This window comes from Nerophis lumbriciformis, linkage group LG07 (genome assembly GCF_033978685.3).
Source record: "Nerophis lumbriciformis linkage group LG07, RoL_Nlum_v2.1, whole genome shotgun sequence".
In the NCBI taxonomy this organism is placed as follows: Eukaryota; Metazoa; Chordata; class Actinopteri; order Syngnathiformes; family Syngnathidae; genus Nerophis; species Nerophis lumbriciformis.
Window position 1 is genome coordinate 39,089,698 of NC_084554.2, and position 20,489 is coordinate 39,110,186.

The 20,489-nt window shown below is 41.0% G+C and overlaps 1 protein-coding gene across 2 annotated transcripts in view; it reads right to left on the reverse strand.

The window, feature by feature from the left end:
- gpr158a (G protein-coupled receptor 158a) overlaps positions 1 to 17,450 on the reverse strand; it is a 161,712-nt gene extending 144,262 nt beyond the window's left edge. For both annotated transcript variants that reach the window (XM_061965143.2, XM_061965144.2), the window contains exon 1: positions 16,660 to 17,450. In XM_061965143.2, the coding sequence (XP_061821127.1) occupies positions 16,660 to 17,450 (791 nt within the window). The remainder of the gene's footprint in view (positions 1 to 16,659) is intronic.
- Positions 17,451 to 20,489: the final 3,039 nt, after the last annotated feature.

Consider the following 20,489-nt stretch of genomic DNA (forward strand, 5'->3'; position numbering starts at 1 on the left):
CTTCCACTCTGGGGGTCCCACAGCACTAAAGCAACGTACGCTGACTCGCTTTCTGCCGCCTAAGCAAAGTTCTAGTCTTACGTTTTTTTTTGTTTTTTTTTTACATCCATTTGAAATAGTTTGGTGCCGAGTTGTCTGCAAATTTTAGCCTAAATGGATGTAAAGCTTCTAAATGTTATCATCCTGCAGCGTCATCACAGACAGGAAGCCAGCGAGGGGTATTAAATAGCTGAAATCAAGGTTGTTGTTGTACATCTTCCATTATTAATTCATTGTTGCATTGATTGCATATTCAGCTAGAATGGATGTTGTCTGAATGGGGAATAGCGCTTGCCCTTCTCTCCACTTTAGCCAGGCTAGTGAGCTAAAGATGCATAGCGGATGCCGGTGCTGGACAGGCTGACATGCCAACAGGACAGATACGGTAAATGGGTTATACTTGTATAGCGCTTTTCTACAAGCCCCGTTTCCATATGAGTTGGGAAATTGTGTTAGATGTAAATATAAACGGAATACAATGATTTGCAAATCATTTTCAACCCATATTCAGTTGAATATGCTACAAAGACAACATATTTGATGGTCAAACTGATAAACATTTTTTTTTTTTTTGCAAATAATCATTAACTTTAGAATTTGATGCCAGCAACACGTGACAAAGAAGTTGGGTAAGGTGGCAATAAAAACTGATAAAGTTGAGGAATGCTCATCAAACACTTATTTGGAACATCCCACAGGTGTGCAGGCTAATTGGGAACAGGTGGGTGCCATGATTGGGTATAAAAATAGCTTCTGATGATTCCACATTTCAAATTGTTTTTGGAAATATTCGACATCGTGTCATCCGGACCAAAGGGGAAGCGAACCATCCAGACTGTTATCGATGCAAAGTTGAAAAGCCAGCATCTGTGATGGTATGGGGGTACATTAGTGCCCAAGGCATGGGTAACTTACACATCTGTGAAGGCGCCATTAATGCTGAAAGGTACATACAGGTTTTGGAACAACATATGTTGCCATCTAAGCGCCGTCTTTTTCATGGAGGCCCCTGCTTATTCCAGCAAGACAATGCCAAGCCACATTCAGCACGTGTTACAACAGCGTGGCTTCGTAAAAAAAGAGTGCGGGTACATTCCTGGCCCGCATGCAGTCCAGACCTGTCTCCCATCGAAAATGTGTGGCGCATTATGAAGCGTAAAATACGACAGCGGAGACCCCGGACTGTTGAACGACTTAAGCGCTACATAAAACAAGAATGGGAAAGAATTCCACTTTCAAAGCTTCAACAATTAGTTTCCTCAGATCCCAATCGTTTATTGAGTGTTGTTAAAAGGAAAGGCCATGTAACACAGTGGTGAACATGCCCTTTCCCAACTACTTTGGCACGTCATACCTGCCAACTTTTGAAATCAGAAAAACCTAGTAGCCAGGGTCCAGGGGCCGCAGGCCCCGGTAGGTCCAGGACAAAGTCCTAGTGGGGGGTTCAGGCCAACGCAAAATGATTGATTGCATTCAGACAGGTTAAAATGTTGCTAAAACCATCACTTTTCTATCAGTCACAGTGACTTTTCAAAACAAAAATATTACAGCAAAAATCATATGGGTTTATTGACATGTTTATTCTGTAAGCTAACTTCAATAGTTTGAAATTATTTTGACAGTTAATGCCAGTTATCCTGTCAACCTTTCACAAGACTTAAATTTGTTAATTGAAAGTATAAACAGTATAAACACTTTTTACAGTAAACAAATGGTAAAACAGTACTAAACAATTCCATTAAAAAAAAAATTGGTGTCATTATTAACTTTCTGTCCAAGCTTGTATAATCTACTGCCTTGTTCAATTGTAAAAAATATTCTGTGCCTAAAATTCACATTTCCATCACAATTATCATACTGTAAACATGGTAAGCTAACTTCATTCAAATTAATAGTCCTGTCAATAGCATGGAATTACAATTCAAATGTAGTTTTTTTGTAAGCCTTTCAAAAGAATTCAAAATATGAAAAATTAATGAAAATTAATTTAAGCCATCACACACTTGAAAAGTGGCACATCACATCTCTAATGTAATCATTTTAACTTTTCAACAGAAATAGCACTGCAAAAATATTAAGGACATACTGTATTTTGGTAGTTATGCTGTCAACATTTAACAAGATTTCTTCAACTTGGACTTGAAAGCATAAATAGTATAAACACTTTTAACAGTATAACAGTACTAAACAATTCCAATAGATAACATTGATGTCATTACCTTTTTGTGGCTAAAATCCAAATTTAGCAACGGCATTAGACTTGTGTTTTTTTGTCCCAACGTGGTCTTTTACATCGCTAATTCCTCCGTGTCCGATCGAAAAATCTTGTCTGCACAAGGTGCAATTCGCGTAGTTTTCACCCTTTTTGGAACGGATAATTATTCCCGGATAGGCTTTTGAATATTCTTCACGGAATGACTGCAGTTTTCTTTTCGGTTTAAGACTCGTTTGCGATTTTTCTCCGGCTGATTCCATGATCGTTCGCTCGTTTGGAAACAATGGGCAACAGGTGCCTCGTGCTTGGCAGCGGTGCTATAAATAGCTTCGCGCGTGGCATTCGGAATGGCTCGATAGGAAGTTATGGGAAGCAGTGTCGATTGTGATTGTTGTTATGCGATTTCGTGAATAAAACTTAAAAAAAAAAATAATTAATTAATGAAAAACCGTATTTTTTATCACTGCAACCGTAACCCGGAATAGGTTGATGAAAACCGTACTAATTACGGGAAAACCGGAGTAGTTGGCAGGTATGGCACGTGTTGCAGCCATGAAATTCTAAGTTAATTATTATTTGCAAAAAAAATTAAGTTTATGAGTTTGAACATCAAATATCTTGTCTTTGTAGTGCACTCAATTGAATATGGGTTGAAAATGATTTGCAAATCATTGTATTCTGTTTATATTTACATCTAACACAATTTCCCAACTCATATGGAAACCGGGTTTGTACCTTCAAGGTACTCAAAGCGCTTTGACACTATTTCCACATTCACCCATTCACACACACATAAACACACTGATTGCCACGACCCATCAGCAGCAAGGGTGTCTTGCTCAAGGACACAACGGACGTGACTAGGATGGTAGAAGCCGGGGATCGAACCAGGAGCCCTCAGGTTGCTGGCACAGCCGCTCTACCAACTCGCGCCATGCCGTCCCGTCCCCCGTTAGCTAGGCGATATATTGTGGCTTGACAACGTTTCCACTACATGGTACCTACTTGGCTAAGCCCCGCTCTACTCACTGTGTTGCTTTTCTAATTCATCTGGTTTTGCTCAAAGAAGATAAAAACAATGATTTTACCCGTTTCTTATATTTTCAAACACACACATGTTGTTCCCTCTCATTTTAATTGTGTCAGGATGTACCAGGTGAGGAGAGTGAGAGTAAACTAGAATGTGCGTCCGCCCAACGCATACGCCAAGTTAACTTTCGGTTTCAATCGCTGCCTTGCCGGAAATCATACGTGGAGAGCAACCATTTAAGAGAATGCTTCGGACTTTAGACGACTCGGTCCTCTCTCCAGATCTGGTACAACTATTGTTTGTACTTACTTCTTTGTACAGAATAAATTGTTCATCTTCAGTTCTAGTCCCCTCTTTTTATTTACACAGCCTTGAGAATAAAAGAATCTCGGAGGGTCCCAATTAGGGTTGTACGGTATTAGTATAGAGTATAGTACTGCGATACTAATGAATCATATTCGGTACTATATCGCCTCTGAAAAGTACCGGTCCGCCACCCCACACGAGGACTTTGAATACGACCAATGTATGATCCTGTAACTACTTTGCATCGGATTGATAACAACATTTGTGGTATCATCCAAAACTAATGTAAAGCATCAAACAACAGAAGAATAAGTGATTATTACATTTTAACCAGAGATGTCCGATAATATCGGACTGCCGATATTAACGGCCGATAAATGCTTTAAAATGTAATATCGGAAATTATCGGTATCGGTTTCAAAACATAAAATGTTTGACTTTTTAAAATGCCGCTGTGTACACGTACGTAGGGAGAAGTACAGAGCGCCAATAAACCTTTAAGGCACTGCATTTGCGCGCCGGCCCAATCACATAATATCTACGGCTTTTCACACACACAAGTGAATGCAATGCATAATTGGTCAACAGCCATACAGGTCACACTGAGGGTGGCCGTATAAACAACTTTAACACTGTTACAAATACGCGCCACACTGTGAACCCACACCAAACAAGAATGACAAACATTTTGGGAGAACATCCGCACCGTAACACAACATAAACACAACAGAACAAATACGCAGAACCCCTTGCAGCACTAACTCTTCCGGGACGCTACAATATACACCCCCGCGCCCCCAACCCAACCTCCTCATGCTCTCTCAGGGAGAGCATGTCCCAAATTCCAAGCTGCTGTTTTGAGGCATGTTAAAAAAAGAAAAGCACTTTGTGACTTCAATAATAAATATGGCAGTGCCATGTTGGCATTTTTTTCCATAACTTGAGTTGATTTATTTTGGGAAACCTTGTTACATTGTTTAATGCATCCAGCGGGGCATCACAACAAAATTATGCATAATAATGTGCTAATTCCACGACTGTCGACTGTATATATCGGTATCGGTTGATATCGGAATCAGTAATTAAGAGTTGGACAATATTGGAATATCGGATATCGGCAAAAAAGACATTATCGGACATCTCTAATTTTAACAGCAGTGTAGATAGAACATGCTAAAAGAGAAAGTAACCAGTTATTAACAGTAAATGAACAAGTAGATTAATAATTCATTTTCTACCACTTGTCCTTAATAATGTTGACAAAATAATAGAATGGAAAATGACACAATATGTTACTGCATATGTCAGCAGACTAAATTAGGAGCTTTTGTCTGTTTACTTACTACTAAAAGACAAGTTGTCTTGTATGTTCACTATTTTATTTAAGAACAAACTTGCAATAAGAAACATATGTTTAATGTACCGTAAGATTTTTTGTTAAAATAAAGCCAATCATGCAATTATTTGTGGTCCCCTTTATTTAGAAAAATACCGAAAATTACCAAAAAGTATCTAAATAATTTTGGTACCAGTACCGAAATATTGGTATCGGGACAACACGAGTCCCAAAATTTTGCCGGAGTTATCATTAATACCGTTGATCGTTACATCCCTAATGTCCAAAAATAACTACGAAGTTAATCAACAGACTGTAGAAACCAGTGACGTGCGGTCACTAGAGGCGGGGCCTCACCTGCCATCATGGAAAGAAAAAAAATGTAAAAAGAAAACAATTTTATTAAATTGTTATATGTATCCAGTGATTATACTATAAAGTTATTTTCCATTTAACTTCACCAGTTTTAGGTTATTTTTATTCAAAATCGCTGAATTTTCACATTTGCCGTTCAAATACTGAGAAGAGACGGTGCAGTGAACAGCAGTCAGTTGAGGCACGCCACTCAATTGTGCCTCAACATGGATTGCGGACTCGGCTAACTGCTGGCCTGCTGTGCAGTGAGACCGTATTGCTATATGAATTATATTATACATTTCCATTGTTTAGTTAGCTGAGGTATATAATGTACAGTGTATTTTGTCAACAACTGTATGTGTGTAAAGTATTTCTTGTGCTAAGCAATCATAAAACGGCTGCGAAGACGCACTGGCTGAGGCTCGCGTAATCCCGCCTCCTGGTGCCGGTTATTGCACCTCCGCCGCAGACTGCACCCCCCGACGGGAGCGCCACACCAACCAAAGCCCACACCCAAACCCTCCACGTGCAAGACTGAATCCACCCAAAAAAAGTCACTTAACAAGAAGCCAAAAAGTGCAAAAACAACATTGCTCGCGCCGGAGGAGCCGTGAACGACTGCAGGGACACAACATTAGGTACACCTGCAGACTGCAGCACGGATTTCATATTTCATTCATTCACAACTCCTCCAACACGAACACCACTGTTCCCGCACTTATAAGTAAAGGTAAGACCATAATAACGTTTTTTTTATTAAATGTGCTTTTTTGTGTGCTACAGTTTGTATGTGTAAAGTTAAAGTTAAGTTAAAGTACCAATGATTGTCACACACACACTAGGTGTGGTGAAATTTGTCCTCTGCATTTGACCCATCCTCTTGCTCACCCCCTGGGAGGTGAGGGGAGCAGTGGGCACCCCCAATTCCAACCCTTGATGCTGAGTGCCAAGCAGGGAAGAATGCTGGTATGAGCTTTTAAACATAACCGGTTAACTGCTGCCAATCAAATGGTGAATAAGATACACTTTAGGGTTCATATGTTTGTAAATCTGACTGTGATGAAGTCAGTGCCTCACCAGTCATGAACCTCACCGCACGTCACTGGTAGAAACACATACAACTATTTCCTGGTTCATGGACTCTGACGCACAGACAGGCGGTGCTATTATTATCTAATGGGGGGTGGACCCTTTCATTGATGTCAGACGTGGCACGTTATTCCCACACGTATTGCATCGTTAAGCATACCTTAATTAAGGCAACCAAATGGCTGTTTGGAAGTGTTCAACAACACAAAAAACCCCCCCGCCACATTGTGTCTTACCATCGATCTGGTGGGAGGGTGGGGTGGGGGGCCTCCACTGAGGAAGAGAGAACAAAAAGCTCCTTTTGTTAAAAGTGGGACATCATCTCAGAGACTCTTGGAAGCATCTTCACAAATGAGCTTCAAAAAAAAAAAAAGTCTGGTGTAAAAGTGCTCAACAATAGCTCATTAACCATCAGATTAGTCTGCTATAACGACGTGTACCTGATAGGCTATTACTGTATAATCACTGCAGCTTTTGACTCATTTGCAATCCGTGCCTGCCTGCGAGCCACTGAGAGTGTGTATCAATTAAACATCCATTGAAGGCACTACACGCACACACACACACACACAACTAGTGATCTGGATTAATTATTCATTGAGAAGATGTTGGTCAGGATTCTATGGAGCGCCAACACTTGACTCTTCCCGAGCATATCAGCACTGCTGGCGTAAACATGACATATTACAGCGGCAGAGGAGGAACGGATGAAGCGAAACAGAACAGGAGACATTTCCAGCGTCTACCCCTGCAAGTTTGTGACTCATCCACGGTGAAGAAAATGACACACCAAAGTGTGTGTGGGGAGCGCGGGGAGGGGTGAAAAGCGCTGAGCAAGTTGGAGAAATGAATTATTAGGCCTACGGCCAGAGGTTTCCACCGCCACTTGTGCACGCCGGGGTTATTTTTAGCGCCTCGACAGAGCGCAGGAGAGTTCAAACCCCCTCGATTTAGTGGCGGTGTGTTTTGGGAGGAAAGCGAGCCTGTTAGTAGACTACCGGATGCTGCATGGCTTAGGATGGATGTGTGGTCAGGGGGGAAAAATAAGAGCTAGGGTACAACCTACAACGTGTCTATTACTCCTTTAAAGCAGTGTTTTTCAACCTTTTTTGAGCCAAGGCACTTTTTTTCCTTGGAAAAATCCCGAGACACAACACTAGCAGAAAACATTAAAAAAATGAAACTCAGCAGCTGATATTGACAGTAAAAAGTCGTTCTCGCAATTGTTGGATATAAATTCAAACCATAACCAACCATGCATCACGATAGCTTGTCTCAAAGTAGGTGTACTGTCACATCACGCCGTGGCTTATTTGGAGTTTTTTGGTGTTTTCCTGTGTGTACTGTTTCCTATTTCGTTGTTGTCATGTCATGTACGGATGTACTTTGTGGACGCCGTCTGCTGCTCCACACGCTCTAAGTCTTTGCTGTCGTCCAGCATTCTGTTTTTGTTTACTTTGCAGCCAGTTCCGCTTTAGTTATGTTTTGCATAGCCTTCAATGCCTTTTCTTAGCGGCACTCCCCTTTTGTTTATTTTTGGTTTAAGCATCAGGTACCATTTTACAAACCCCGTTTCCATATGAGTTGGGAAATTGTGTTAGATGTAAATATAAACGGATTACAATGATTTGCAAATCATTTTCAACCCATATTCAGTTGAATATGCTACAAAGACAACATATTTGATGTTCAAACTGATAAACTTTTTTTTTTTGCAAATAATCATTAACTTTAGAATTTGATGCCAGCAACACGTGACAAAGAAGTTGGGAAAGGTGGCAACAAATACTGATAAAGTTAAGGAATGCTCATCAAACACTTATTTGGAACATCCCACAGGTGAACAGGCAAATTGGGAACAGGTGGGTGCCATGATTGGGTATAAAAGTAGAATCCATGAAATGCTCAGTCATTCACAAACAAGGATGGGGCGAGGGTCACCACTGTCAACAAATGCGCGAGCAAATTGTTGAACAGTTTAAGAAAAACCTTTCTCAACCAGCTATTGCAAGGAATTTAGGGATTTCACCATCTACGGTCCGTAATATCATCAAAGGGTTCAGAGAATCTGGAGAAATCACTGCACGTAAGCAGCTAAGCCCGTGACCTTCGATCCCTCAGGCTGTACTGCATCAACAAGCGACATCAGTGTGTAAAGGATATCACCACATGGGCTCAGGAACACTTCAGAAACCCACTGTCAGTAACTTCAGTTGGTCGCTACATCTGTAAGTGCAAGTTAAAACTCTCCTATGCAAGGCGAAAACCGTTTATCAACAACACCCAGAAACGCAGTCGGCTTCGCTGGGCCTGAGCTCATCTAAGATGGACTGATACAAAGTGGAAAAGTGTTCTGTGGTGAACATGTCCTTTCCCAACTACTTTGGCACGTGTTGCAGCCATGAAATTCTAAGTTAATTATTATTTGCAAAAAAAAAATAAAGTTTATGAGTTTGAACATCAAATATCTTGTCTTTGTAGTGCATTCAATTGAATATGGGTTGAAAAGGATTTGCAAATCATTGTCTTCCGTTTATATTTACATCTAACACAATTTCCCAACTCATATGGAAACGGGGTTTGTACCTGCATGCTGCCTCCCGCTGTCATCTGCATATTATGATCCCGACAAACCATGTTCCCGACATCTACAAAGCAATTAGCTACCAGCTGCCACCTACTGATATGGAAGAGTATTACACGGTTACTCTGCCGCGCTCTAGACAGCACAGGCACTCAACAACGGCACATTATTTGCGGATTATAATTACTTGTTTGCAAAAAATATTTTTAACCCAATTAGGTGAAATTACATCATCTCCCACGGCACACCAGACAGTATCTCACGGCACACTAGGGTGCCGCGGCACAGTGGTTGAAAAACACTGCTTTAAAGTATGTGAGGCGGACAGCAGCTTAAGAAAAATTAAGATGGGCTAACTTGTGTTCCTGATATCATGTGACATGATTTCATTTCAGTTTTTCGGGTAGTCGGAGAGGCTTCCAGCTGTATCATATTCACTGTGGCTTCCTTTGAAAAGTACTCTAATGTAGAGCTACTGTAATTATCGGAATCCAAAGCAAGGATTTCAATCCTTAACAAACTAGGTTCGACTAGAAAGGTCGATTAAGGTAGAGTGAGGTTTTGCTGTCAGTAATGTTTTTCAATTGAAAATCAATCAAGCTCGAAAATGATTTATTGTGCAGGGGTGCCAAAGTGAGGCCTGGGGGTCAAATTTGGTTTGGCCCGCCAGAGGGGGGCTTCCCAAATCTAGTACCTATTCATATGCCTCTTTAAAGCTCACGAAGGTGTCTTGATATCAGATATCAGTCCGATAACAGCAAAAAATAAATGAAAAATGTATGGGATTATATCGACTTGCATCCAAACCAGGGGTGTCAAACTCATTTTAGATCGGGGGCACATGGAGAAAAATGTATTCCCAAGTGGGCCGGACTGGTAAAATCACGGCACGATAACTTAAAAATAAAGACCACTTCAGATGTTTTTTTTGTGTAAAAATACAACAAGCACATTATGAAAATGTACAAATCATAATGTTGTTGTTTTTTTTTTACACTTGCATGTTGCGGTTAATAGTATTCTACATATATACATGATGTCGTTATTTATACTTTCTGAATAAATTATGTAATAATGTTCATCAGTCAACTGATTGGTGTTCATTTTCAATCTATCAAGATAAAAACAATTATACTTAACATACAAAATACATGTCCTAAAGTGAACAGTACTGCAGTCTAAAATAGAACATTTGTCAATTTAAAAAAGTATCAAAAATGTATAGTTGCATATTACACATACAAAGTCTTCAAGGCGGAAGCGTATTAGAAAGTATCCAGCAACAAATGTGTCCGCATCATTTAACCTTCCTATCGCGACCACTAGGCGTCACCAAAAACAAATTCCAATTCAAAAATAGTAGAAGTCCAATTCAAACAGGTAATAAATAAAAGGATCAAGCCTTTTCTAACTTTTTACACTACAAAATGACAAAAGTATGTATGATTCCTGCTGCCAACAAACCGGATCACAATATCGGTATCGTTTTGGAAGTGAAAAGTTGTATCGGGACACCCCTAAAGCTCACACAAATTGATGGTATGTCCGTAAGGCTAACCACTTGCCATCTACCAATGTTATTTGTTCTAAATAAAGGAACTTTAATATTTACATTTAAGCTATCTTTGTTTCGCACTTAAAATTGGCACATTTTCACTTTGGCCCTTAGAGGCAAAACGTTTGGGCAACTCTGATCTAGTCTATGGCTTTTCAATGTGGTTTTTTTCATTGTATTTAATTTTCAAAAAATATGGATGTTTTACAGGATAACAACTTTGTGTTATTAATAGGGGTGCATGGTAAACATTAGACAGGGTGTGTCAAACGTACGGCCCCAGGGCCGGATCAGGCCCGCAAACAGGTTTTATCCGGCTCGAGGGATGAGTTTGCTAAGTATAAAAATTAACCTGAAATTTTGGAATGAAAGAAACAGCTGTTCTAGATGTCGCAATAGCAATTCTTTGTATCTTTGTAGATAATGCTACGTATGTACAAAATAAACCACATGATGTTAGTACATCAGTTGAGGAAAATTATCAAACTACATGAATAACATACTGTAATTTGATTTTGATATATATATATTTTTTTATCTTGATGAACATTATCACATTATTTATTCAGAAAATATAAATAACGACAAATAAAGTATATATACTATTAACCGCAACAGGTAATTGTAAAAAAAACCCAACAACATTATGATTTGTACAATCTCAGAATGTGCTTGTTCTATTTTTAAACAAAGAAAACAATCTGAAGTTGTCTTTATTTTTAAGTTATCGTGCTGTGATTTTAGCAGTCCAGCCCACTTGGGAGTAGATTTTTCTCCATGTGGCCCCCAATCTAAATTGAGTTTGATACCCCTGCATTAGACAAATAATTCAAGTGCATATTTAAGAAATTATGACATAATTTTTAATTTTCCTGAGGGAACTCTCCTGAAGGAATCAATAAAGTACTATCTATCTATCTATCACACCAATAATATTAAAAAATAGCGCTGATAACCAATTTTTTTTTACCAAACAACGCTCCAATGAGGATACCTGCTGTAGGTGTGTTAGGGTGAGCAAATCAAGCGCTCCTTTTCTCTTGCTTGTGGCATAAACTTCCCCTGAGCTCATTCTAACAAACCTGGCATTGATTGTTTTGGGATTGCTTGATTGTTTAAAAAAAAAAAAAAAAAAGACATTTTGCGTGATAATTGCAGCAAATGTTCAGAAAACATGCTAAAAAAACATCGCTACCACAGTGTTTTGAACGCCTGTAACCAGAGGTGGAACCAAGTCATTGTTTTGCAAGTCATAAGTAAGTCTCAAGTCTTTGCCCTCAAGTCCCGAGTCAAGTCAGGCAAGCCCCGAGTCAAGTCCAAAGTCAAGACTGGAAAGTCTCAAATCAAGTCCCAAGTCCTGCATTTTGAGTTTTGAGTCTTTTCAAGTCCTTTTAACCACAGACTAATATATTTACACAGATTGTGTATGCTTTTAAAACGCTGTATTTGATTATTAAAACAAGTGCATTTGAAATTGCAGGAAAAAAAATAGTGCTGACATTGCACTTCATAATAGCACTATTAACCAGTCATTTTAAGCATTTAAATCATTCCTTTACAGAATAAACACATTTGAAAAAACAAGTGCAACTGTACTTATTTGCACAAAAGTGTTAACATTGTATTTCCATGGCATATTGCATTGTAACTAGTTCCACAGCAGTTTCTATCCTATTCTTACCTTATCTCATTGATCTCATCTCATACTGTATGTGTGTTGATGTGTGCGTACACATGAAACACATAACAAATACATGAACATAACAATAAACAGAGTTGTACTTTTTAGACGTCAGCGCCCTATGCAATATGTACACATATTCTTAATACAACATACATTTTAACTGACCTTTATTTGTCTTTTTGTAGGTGGCTAAAATATGCGGTGCTGCTGACCGCCGTCTAACGTTATGTTACTGTGTGTGATACATTGACTAATGTAACGTTATGTATAGGTACCTCATGCAACCCTGCTTAAAAAAAAATCACTTGACAAAAAGTATGAATAAGGTCGAGAACTGCAGTGGACGCAAAAGATTGTCGTGTTTGCAATCATAGACATCTTATAAGTAGACGCAGCATTGGCTGCTGTGACGCGAGAAATTCGGCCGCCATCTTGAAGTGGTGATGAGGAGCCGGCGAGCAGCCTAAACTGACAGTTGACAGGTAGAAAACAAAGATGCTAAACTGACTGGTGTTCAGCGTTTTCCTGCTCAAATGAGCGGACGGTTGAAAATAGGAATCGGGGGATTACAAGTAAGATTTAACATTAACGTACTATTGGTTGTATTTTGTGAAAAGAATATTACCACAGAGTTGAGAAGGAGCAAAGATCTTCAATATTTGTATGTGAAAATCACAAAGAAATCTTCTGGGGGAGGATGACCCCCCTACAGGGGTTTGGTTTACAAACTTTCAGCCCCACCTAAAACTAAATTCACCAGCCGCCACTGATTATGACACATTCTCATTTTAGGAAAAGTATAAGACAATACTTTTTTAGCAGTATAATTGTAACCAGGAATAAGTCTTCAAGTAACAATATTCAAATACTAACATTGTTGGGTAAGACAGAATTTGGTTTAATTCTGAATCCAGTGAAACGGATTGGTGGTTTTAGCTGCTAGAAAGACTTTCAGGTGTTTATATATGTTTATGTTTAAGTATTTGGCAGACGCTTTTATCCAAAGCGACATACTGTACATAAAAAATACATATAAAACAATCACTGTAAACATTATCATATACAAAATATCAATACAAAGTGTCAAGACAGAATAAACTCTCTGCTGCTGCAGCAACATAGATACAGTCTATAGGTCCCTAAGATATATATATCTAATGTATTCATACATTGTTTATGTAGCATATACGCATGTATATATAACCTAATCATATTTTTTCTTCAATTTAAAAATAGCTGATCGTTTTTTTCCCCCCCTTCTCTGGGATTATATTCCCAGTTTTGATCTCGGACGTCTGGTCACTCATAGCATATAAGAATATTCTATTACTGTTAAGCAAACTATGAATAATAAAACACGCCAAACCATGTGTCCTTTATCATAGCTACACGTATGACAAAAAAAAATGCATGAAAATCAGTGGTATTCAGCGAGGTAAGATTAATTAAATGCGCTGAGAGTTCATTGCTCCTGCCAAATGAATTGCACTGAGTGGAGCGGATCACCACTCCAAGATGGCGGCCCCTCGTCTCGTCAGCGCCAGTCGGCAGTAGCGCTCGATGCTGCGTCTACTTGTAAGATGTCTATGTTTATATTGTTAGCAGTGAGTTTACATCCTCACTGATTTCACTACACAGCAAATAAAAGTTACGTTACTTAGCCAATAAACTTATTTGTGCAACTTCAAATGTCGAACGAAGTTGGAAGTTGTTGCATCGCCGTCTGTAATATTTGAACCGCATGTTTTGCATACTGCAATTAGTTTTTTGTTGACCAAGTCGTAGTTTTTATACCCGAATGAAACTATATTTGGCATTATTTTTTCTCACTGGCGCGTTGTTTCACAGCTCTTCTTCGTTGGTTGTCCTGCAATTTGATTGGATGAATGCTGTGGGATGAAAACAACGTGGATGTAATTTGAATGGCTATTGTACTGACAGGCAGCACACACGCTGACAGACACACACCTACACAATGAAAGATACGGAGCGCTCCTGAATAACTTTTTAAACAATCAAATGCAGATATTTTTCTTTCTTTTCTCTCTCTCTCTCTCTCTGTCCACTACTTGCTGTACATATAAATAATAATGTTAAATGGGTTGTACTTGTATAGCGCTTTTCTACCTTCAAGGTACTCAAAGCGCTTTGACACTACTTCCACAGTTACCCATTCACACACACATTCACACACTGATGGAGGGAGCTGCCATGCAAGGCGCTAACCAGCACCCATCAGGAGCAAGGGTGAAGTGTCTTGCTCAGGACACAACGGACATGACGAGGTTGGTACTAGGTGGGGATTGAACCAGGGACCCTCGGGCCGCGCACGGCCATTCTTCCACTGCGCCACGCCGTCCCTACCAAGTCAGACCTACACTGTTTCAATGTCCATTTCTCTGTTCTCAATTGTTGATGACTGATGATAACAACCAAACCTACCCCCCCCCCCCCCCCCCCACCTCCACACCCCGAATTGTAAATAATGTAAATAATTCAATGTATACATCCTGATGATTATCTTGTGTGATGACTGTATTATGATGATAGTATATATGATTGTATATATCTGTATTATGAATCAATTTAAGTGGACCCCGACTTAAATAAGTTGAAAAACTTATTCGGGTGTTACCATTTAGTGGTCAATTGTATGGAATATGTACTTCACTGTGCAACCTACTAATAAAAGTCTCAATCAATCAATCAATTGGGTTTTGGGGAAAGTAGCAAGTCTTGTCAAGTCAAAAGGCTGAAGTCCAAGTGAAGTCACAAGTCATTGATGTTAAAGTCCAAGTCGAGTTGCAAGTCTCTTTACATTTTGTCAAGTCCAGTCTAAAGTCATCAAATTCATGACTCGAGTCCAAGTCATGTGACTGGAGTCCCCACCTCTGCCTGTTACTAAAGAAGCTGCTTTAAATTCAATTCAGTTTGAAAATAATAGATATGAATAAGTTAATCGGTTTTTGGTATTGTTCTTGAGAAGCAGGAAGATATCTGTATCAGTTTGAGAAAATAATACATTATGCATGCCTATAGATTTTAGGATCAACATTTCAACTTTTCCCCGTTACTTTACAGCTATTTGCACTTTTATTTCTAATTTAAAACATTTGTATGCTCGTACAACAGTTAAAACCTTTAGCATATCAGTATAATTATGATGAACATCTTGAACCCTTTTTCTTTTTCTTTTGAGATAAAGATTATTTATGTATTTAATATCTGTATGCTTACTATTGTATATTATTTATTTATTATTTTTTTGTTCACTGTTCTGTTACAGCAGTGATTCTCAAACTGTGGTGTGGGCGCCATCTAGGGCTATGCCAAATAATCACTTGATTAAAGTACAGTGTTTTATTTTACTATAATCAAACACAGTGTTGCACTTCAAACTGTGTAATGTGACAGTGACCACAAATAATAAATATAACAGTTGAATAAAACCTCTGTCTTGTTTTTAATGAATACGTAGGCCTACTACGCTACTGTATTTTAATGTTGGTCATTATGGTGTTTTCTAAGGTGGTACTTGGTGAAAAAAAAAAGTTTGAGAGCCACTGTGTTACAGAGAACAAGGACATTGGATAAAATTGCTATGGTATGAAAAGGGGTAGGATTACATAAGCTCTGCTTCTTCCTACTCTTTTTCGGACGTGCTGTAATGAAACAACTGGAATTGTGTGACGCATTACATTGTATCGTATAAATTTACCATGAATTGATTACGTGGACCCCGACTTAAACAAGTTGAAAAACTTATTTGGGTGTTACCATTTAGTGGTCAATTGTACGGAATATGTACTGAACTGTGCAATCTACTAATACAAGTTTCAATCAATCAATCAAAGAATGCATGTTCCAAATAAACTGAAACTAAACTGAGCTGAGCTGAGTGGAAGGCATAGCTCTCAATTTAGCAGTCGATCTACGTTCCCATCCTCACCTATGGTCATGAGCTTTGGGTTATGACCGAAAGGACAAGATCACGGGTACAAGCGGTCGAAATGAGTTTCCGCCGCCGGTGGGGGGGCTCGCCCTTAAAGATAGGGTGAGAAGCTGTGCCACCCGGGAGGAGCTCAAAGTAAAGCCGCAGCTCCTCCACATCGAGAGGAGCCAGATGAGGTGGTTCGGGCATCTGGTCAGGATGCCACCCGAACGCCTCCCTAGGGAGGCGTTTCGGGCACGTCCGACTGGTAAGAGGCCACAGGGAAGACCCAGGACACGTTGGGACGAAGTGGCTGGGGAGAGGGAAGTCTGGGCTTCCCTGCTTAGGCTGCTGCCCCCGCGACCCGACCTCGGATAAGCGGAAGAAGATGGATGAATGAACTGAACTGAACTGTTTTTCGTCTTAATCGTTTTAAAATGTGCGGCAGGCCGTTAGAATATTACCGGCGGGACGTGAATGGCCCCCGCTGCACTTTGGACACCACAATAGTAGATAGTATAAAGTATGCTTACCGGAATTCTGGAGATAAGTTGGGCCTGAGGCCATAGAAGGCAGCTGATAAGGTCAAAAGCCAAGGAGGGACAAGATTGCCATCTTCACACTCCAAGTAGGGCGCAGACCACCTGAGGTGAGTCTTGTCCGGGATGAAACTTTCTCCTCTCCTCAGGGAATTGTCCACCGATGTGAAGTCTTGGCTCAGAACCCTTTTATGGAATGTGAGCTTCTTCCTGTCCTTAAAGCCGTGGAACCACTCGGTTTCTGCAGTGCGGTTGTGCAGGTGATGCCCACCCGTGTCCTGGAGCACAATCTCACCCCCGGCCCTAGTGGCTTGCAGGTGCACCCAAGGCCCGGGAGGAGCGTGAGACTCGTCGGGGGCGAAGGCGACCACGGCCCGGTGGATGTCGGGGTCCCCCAGCAGGATGCTCCGGACCAGGGCATGGTACCACTCCACGTCTCGCCGCAGACTCTGCTCCCTGGACCTGTTGGCTTGCAGCACCATGTTGAGGAAGTTGCTGGCGTGCATCACCACATCCAGTACGGAGCCATGCGGACTCCCTGGCGCCCTTCCCCGCAGTGAGGCGAGCTCGTACCTCCGCGAGCAGTTGGCCCGCTTCAGGGCGCCGGAGTCGCCCGTGTGAAGGAACTCGGCCACGGCGTCGCTCGGCCTCAGCTGAGCCGCCTCCCCGCGGAGATGCGCCAGCCGGTGGCCGCGGTGCGTCCGGCCGCCGCCTCCTCTTCCTCCTCCTCCGTGAGCGATCACGAAGCCAACTTGCAGCAGCAACGCCAGCCGGAAGACAGCCATCTCCCTCCAGGACGCGTCCGCGGCTCCTTTTTAATGCGGGGATGGATTGCAGTAGATCGGAAGAAAGCTGCGCCGCTAAACCATCGCTCAGACACTTGTGGGATCTTCTAAGCCTTTTTTTTTTTTTTTTTTTATCAAGGAAACTCTTTCGCTGTCCTCGCTTGTCCTTTTTTCACCGACACGTCATGGAGCTGCTCGGTGTCTGCGGCAGGCGTCCTCCAGCCTGCAGACTGAATCCCAACCAGGAGGAAGGAGGCGGCGGTTATTGTTATATTTATTTATTTTCTGCAGGCACCGAGTCAGCTGGGAGCTCCGCGCTCCTCGGGATGACACTCCGCCCTCTTCCGACCACAAAGAGCATTAAACGGGCCTATAAAAAGCGGCGGAGGGACCCACCGGGAGCTGGGCGCTGCTCAAGACCGTCTACCGCGCGCTCTCATAGGGCTTCTGGAGCGCCGGGGCTCCGCTCTATGGTCGCTTCGTCTGTCAATCACGGCGGGAAGGTTTGGTGGAGATGTGCTGCTGGAGGAAAGACACAAGCGAGAATAGTAAATGACTAAAGGGTTAGTTGACAAAATAAATACAAAATAATATTGACTATATACACTATATTGCCAAAAGTATATGGCCACCCATCCAAATGATGAGAATCAGGTGTCCTAATCACTTGCCCCGGCCACAGGTGTATAAAATCAAGCACTTAGGCATGGAGACAGTTTCTACAAACATTTGTGAAAGAATGGGCCCCTCTCAGGAGCTCAGTGATTTCCAGCGTGGAACTGTCATAGGATGCCACCTGTGCAACAAATCCTGTCGTGAAATTTCCTCGCTACTAAATATTCCAAAGTCAACTGTCGGCTTTATTAATTAATGGAAATTTGGGAACAACAGCAACTCAGCCACAAAGTGGTAGGCCACGTAAAGTAAGCTGCCAGAGAGGGGTCAGCGGATGCTGGAGCGCATAGTGCAAAGAGGTCGCCGACTTTCTGCACAGTCAGTTGCTACAGAGCTCCAAACTTCATGTGACCTTCCAATTAGCCCACGTACAGTACGCAGAGAGCTTCATGGAATGGGTTGCCATGGCCGAGCAGCTGCATCTAAGCCATACATCACCAAGTCCAATGCGAAGCGTCGGTGTAAAGCACCACTGGACTCTAGAGCAGTGGAGACGCGTTCTCTGGAGTGATGAATCACACTTTTTCATCTGGCAATATGATGGACGAGTCTGGGTTTGGAGGTTGCCAGGAGAACGCTACATTCCGGACTGCATTGTGCCAAGTGTGAAATGTGGTGGAGGAATTATGGTGTGGGGTTGTTTTTCAGGAGTTGGGCTTGACTCCTTAGTTCCAGTGAAAGGAACTTTGAATGCTCCAGGATACCAAAATATTTTGGACAATTCCATGCTCCCAACCTTGTGGTAATAGTTTGGAGCGGGCCCCATCCTCTTCCAACATGACTGTGCACCAGTGCACAAAGCAAGGTCCATAAAGATATGGATGACAGAGTCTGGTGTGGATGAACTTGACTGGCCTGCACAGAGTCCTGACCTGAACCCGATAGAACACCTTTGGGATGAATTAGAACGGAGACTGAGAGCCAGGCCTTCTCGACCAACATCAGTGTGTGACCTCACCAATGCGCTTTTGGAAGAATGGTCGAAAATTCCTATAAACACACTCCACAACCTTGTGGACAGCCTTCCCAGAAGAGTTGAAGCTGTAATAGCTGCAAAAGGTGGACCGACATCATATCGAACCCTATGGGTGAGGGATGTGATGGCACTTCAAGTTCATATGTGAGTCAAGGCAGGTGGCCAAATAGGAGCACCAAATTCTGGGTCCTAAAACACAAGACTCCTAAAGCACACCCCCATTCCACCCCAAACACACACAATCCATGCACTAAAAACAATTATTGCATGGATTTGGTTAAAACCAGCTTTTCAAAACTCTTATAAAAACTTTAAGGGTTTTCCTTTTAAAATGAGATTAACATATCTAAACATAAATACCCTCCTAAATCATTTCGTTTTGTTCAATGCGGTCATATTCTGTCTTAAAAGGGCTTTATAAATAAGGTATGGTATGGTATGGTATATTATATCTTTCTACATTTAAAACAGTTCCTTGTGGTCGACAATACATTACATGTAATGGTGGTTATTTGGTCAAGATGTTGCATAGATTATGTTTTACAGACCACACACTAAAATATATTGGGTTAAAAAATAATCCAATTTGAACCCAACTGCTCGTTCAGAAAACAACGAACCCCTTATTTGAGTTATGGTTTTGGGTTCATTTTTTCAACCCAACTTTTGCGTTGAATTATTTAACCAAAAGGTTGAGTTATGCTCACTACAATGTTGGGTTATTCCCAACCCTACTATTGGGTTACGCAATTTAGCGCTCCTTGACCCAATAGTTGGTTGAAATTATAAATTTGACTGCTGGTTTGTCCTACTCCTTCTCAACTACTGATCAACATTATTTTCATTCCATTAAAATATACTCAAAAGCGATATATGAGTGACATTTAATAGCGAACAAGAAAAGCTTAGCATGTAAACAAGTATTTGTAGATTTTACTTTGTTTTATGTTGTTGTTTCTTTCTTTTTTTTTGGGGGGGGGGGGGGTATGGATGGGATATAAACAAAATATTTTGACATTTAGGACAGACAATAGATATATGATTTATGTGAATATGATGAAATGGATTGGAAGGTCTGATGCTGGATGTCAATAAAAAAGAAACTAAAGAAAAAAAATAAAAAATAAACAGGCAAACGAAAAGGCAAAGCTTAGCTCAGGAATCAAATTAGTAGCCGTCGTAACTGTTGCGTGGAAGCAAAAAAGAAAGCCAGACTGAGTGTGGCAAAAAAGCAGGGAATAAGTAGCTCTCTGATTAGTGCCCAGGAGCAGGTGAAAATAATCTGCAGTCATGGCAACTAAAACACAAACCCAGGGGTGCTCAAAACAGAAAATGAGGGAGTCAAAAACTAAACAAACATGACGGATCATGACATTAGTAGTTCTATA